The sequence below is a fragment of the Loa loa genome, assembly GCF_000183805.2.
Source record: "Loa loa unplaced genomic scaffold supercont3.124, whole genome shotgun sequence".
Taxonomy (NCBI): domain Eukaryota; kingdom Metazoa; phylum Nematoda; class Chromadorea; order Rhabditida; family Onchocercidae; genus Loa; species Loa loa.
This window is the reverse complement of record NW_018108304.1, coordinates 124,804-128,789: the sequence shown is the minus strand read 5'-3', so window position 1 is coordinate 128,789 and position 3,986 is coordinate 124,804. Positions and strand designations below refer to the sequence as shown.

Below are 3,986 nucleotides of genomic sequence, written 5' to 3'. Positions count from 1 at the left end.
AACACCTGTAATTATCTCTATATTTCTTTCTATATTATTTTTAACAATTTATAACTTGTCTCTCTCCCTTGTACTGACTTAGACGTTTTTTTTCTCTTTTTTTTTTTTATTCCAGTTGTTTCTAGGTGATTTCGACTTTACCCGAAGTCATGTGTTTTCAACCACAGATAAATAAAGTATAGTTTTTAGGCGATAATACTCATTCTTCATATTTCGGAATGTTGTGATATGCTACTTAGGGACGTTAGCAAGATTTTCTTGCAATGCTTAAAGGCGAGTACGGTACGAAGTAGAGATATCACTCTTAATTTAAGACTTTAAAATATTTTTTTTCAATTCATGAATAATGCGCACTTTTTTACAGGGTCGTATAATCGACTTAGTAAAAATTAATGCAACAAATTTTACTCGTGTAACTTTTTTGGTGTTTGATGAAGCTGATCGAATGTTTGATATGGGTTTTGGTCAGTTATCATCAGTTTAATATGCAGTTTCTCCTATTAAATTTCTATATTATGTCGGTTTAGGACAACCGTGAAGGTAGTCTGATAGTAATAGGTCCCGTGATGTGTAATTTCACACAACTGTTGCTAAGCAGCAGTTTTCAAAATATGTCAATTTGCTGCAACAAAAGGAAACTTTACGTCTTTAGAATTTTTGTAGTCGATGCAGCTCAGGTTGAACTTGCTCCAATCTATTTTTCAGAGGCACAAGTGCAGTCTATATCGGATCACATACGTCCTGATCGGCAGTGTCTGATGTTTAGTGCGACATTCAAAAGTAAGGTAGAAAAATTGGCCCGAGAAGCGCTTACTGATCCTGTTCGCATTGTGCAAGGAGAAGTTGGCGAGGTAAAGTTTGTGGCAAAATTACTAGAAGTTACGATGTGCGTTAAACAATTCATAAAGACACAAATTCTTAGATGAAAATTCATTTGTACTGCTGCATTGAGATAATTTTCCAGAAGTCTTGTGAGTAGGATGAATTATCGTAGTTCTACTTTGGCTTAATCAGAGACGCTGTTTTCGTTCTGTCATATATCTCTTGCTGTCGATTCTTTCTTAGTTTAAATAAATACTGCAATTCAATATAATAACTTTCAATACAATAGGACTGATGTAAGTATTATTTTCCAGTACCCATTTTTTCTATTTACTGCATTCTTGACTTTAAAATATTATGATTTAAAATTTTAAATTATAAAAGATGGGTTCTGCCTTGCTTGACCTACTCATTACAGTTAATTAAGGATTTGAATATTTTGCAATATAGGCAAATTCTGATGTTATACAAACGATTGAAGTGCTAGAAAATGCAGATGCGAAATGGCAGTGGTTGTTAAATCATCTTGTGAGATTTTCATCCGGTAAGCTTCTGCTAAACCGTTTCCACCCTTGTTGGTAAGATAAATGATAGGATAAAAATTCAATTAATCTTAGCGAATCTTAGATTCTAAAATTGTGGATTTCAGATGAAACCATGCATATATTCTTTTTCGCTACTTTGTTTTAATCGAATATTCAGTACTTCTATCTTGCCATTCATGCAGTGGTTCTTCGAACAGTTCTGTATATCCCTCTTCAAGTTGCAAATGAGTTCTTACTTATTTCAATCTCAGAAGACTTTAACTTTCACACCTTCGATAATATCATAATACACATTTTGTTTTGATTGGTTCGGTTACAGTGGGAAAAGTTCTCATTTTTGTGACGAAGAAGATACATGCTGAGGATGTAGCGAATGGTTTGCGTGTGAAAGATTTTAAACCTATATTATTGCATGGTGACATGTTGCAAGCAGAGCGTAATGAGAAATTGCAAGCCTTTCGGAAAGATGCAAACATTTTGGTTGCTACAGATGTGGCTGGTAAGGAAAACTTTCTTTTTTACTGAGTTATGTGACAAAAACATGTTTAATTATAGGTTTACAGAATCTTGCCAGTCTCTAAATTTCTTCAGTTATTTTGTGCTTTCTCTCTCTTGACTTTGAAATCTAAAACATTTTTAAAAGGCCTGAAATGTTTTAAAATCAATCAATGGTTCATATTCTCTTTTTTCCAGCCCGTGGTCTGGATATTCCGGAGATTAGAACAGTAATAAATTTCGACCTGGCGCGCGATATCGATACTCATGTACATCGGATTGGTAGGACGGGACGTGCAGGTGTGCTGTTATTTTTGTAGCCCGTTTTGTTTTTCCACGTTACCATATCATTTCTTTTTCAGTTTACCTTGGTTTATCAAGCTGCTTTTTCCTCAGTGATTTAGTTTGTAAATGGATAATCTGTGAGTGGATAATGGATAATCTTTAATTTACTCATTTTATAGGTCAAAAAGGTTGGGCATATACTTTGGTGCAAGAGAGCGACAGAGAAATGGCTGGACATTTAGTAAGGAATCTCGAGAGTGTCAATCAGATCGTGCCTGAATCGTTACTCCAATTGGCAATGAAATCACCATGGTTCCGTAATTCTAGGGAAAGAGGAGCAAGCCGACCACAACAAAGACTCGGATTAGGATATAAGCCAAAAACGAAAGGTTGGTAGTTGTTTTTTCTTTTTTTTCCATTAATAATTAATATTTATAAAGCTGAAATATAGTACAAAGGTTTTTTATACTGTATGGAAGAATAATAGGAAAGCAACTAAATTTCAAATTAAAAAACTAAGTATTTTGGAACTAAAGTGTGAATTTGTTCAAAAATCTCATATACGAGCTGATTTGAAAAACGTGATCTAATGCATGTGCTCGTAGGTCCGCGTACCGATACAGCTACTACTAACATAGCTAGAGCTTTAAATTTTGATGGAAGTCAGAAAGAGGTGAAGAATGTACTCGATATGGCAAAAGCTACTGATGGGTCTACAAATCGTTTGCAGGCTATGAAAGCTGCTTTCAAGGTTGATACTAACATTGCGCATTTAATATTCTCCTTTGTTTCTTTATGAGTTAGTTAGGCTCATACATGGATGGGTTTGATGGAAGTGGAAGAGAGAAGAGAAGTAATCTGGTTTTTGTTGTCACTTTCAATTTGTTTTCGAAGTGCGTTTGTTTCCGTTTGTTTCCAGAGTGTAATAATTAATGACGTTGAAGCAATGTAAACTATATGTGAAACTTAACTGATAGTAATAATGATAGCTAATAATAATTGATAACGATCGCTTCGAGTCGAATATCTTCACGAACAGTTAGATTAAATTTGCTTTTTATCGGCTGGCATCTCGATTCGATTTTAGAAGGTCTATTTAGCCATGTCGGGTGCTACCGCTCTATTGCTGGGATGTATTGTATCAGATAACCTAGTAAATATATCTAGGTTACGTGAAGTACTCAATTCGTTTTTTAAACCATTTATTTAAAGTTATAAATCTCAACGGGAAAATTCGAATAATAAATGGCATTGCAGTCTTCGTTTAGCAGTACGTTTCGACCATCATCTAGTGATGAATGGGCAACAAGTAGAGCCCCAGCAACTGATCCAACCCCAGATTGGAAACGAAAACTTGAAGAAGCTGCCGAAGCTGTTAACCGACAAGTTGCAGCTTCGATTAATAGTGATTTTAATATTCATGAAGGTATCTTACTTCGACAATAAATGAAAGAATGAGAAAAAATGATTTTCAGGGCTATAATCTGCCAAGTTTGTGAAAGAATAGATTGAGATCATTCTCAATATCCGATATTTTACGATTTCGAAGTCTTGAATTCCTGAAATATCGAATAAAAAATTCAACAAAACTAAAATTCTTGTCCTGACTTGTTAAAATTTAATATTAAGAGGGAAACTCATCGATATTCGATATTTTGGCGCGAAAAATATAATGCAATTAATATTTTTTAAAAAAAAGTATAAAACTGATAAGATATTTTGATGAAAAAATATTTTGGCAACAAAAAAATTCATATTTAAAAATTTTTAAATTATTAAAATAAAATATTATTACAAAACTCACAAAATTACACTATTATATCAATATTTTCATATTCT

At 33.5% G+C, this 3,986-nt stretch overlaps 1 protein-coding gene across 1 annotated transcript in view; it reads left to right on the top strand.

Moving 5' to 3' along the window:
• Window positions 1-346: 346 nt before the first annotated feature.
• The window catches only part of LOAG_17755 (DEAD-box ATP-dependent RNA helicase 24), a gene marked incomplete at its 5' end in the record, with an annotated part of 4,547 nt that continues 907 nt past the window's right edge, over window positions 347-3,986 (top strand). The window contains 7 exons of the mRNA XM_020450415.1: window positions 347-464; window positions 706-851; window positions 1,273-1,366; window positions 1,687-1,866; window positions 2,061-2,162; window positions 2,327-2,536; window positions 2,753-2,898. Coding sequence (XP_020305909.1) covers window positions 347-464; window positions 706-851; window positions 1,273-1,366; window positions 1,687-1,866; window positions 2,061-2,162; window positions 2,327-2,536; window positions 2,753-2,898 — 996 coding nt within the window. The remainder of the gene's footprint in view (window positions 465-705; window positions 852-1,272; window positions 1,367-1,686; window positions 1,867-2,060; window positions 2,163-2,326; window positions 2,537-2,752; window positions 2,899-3,986) is intronic.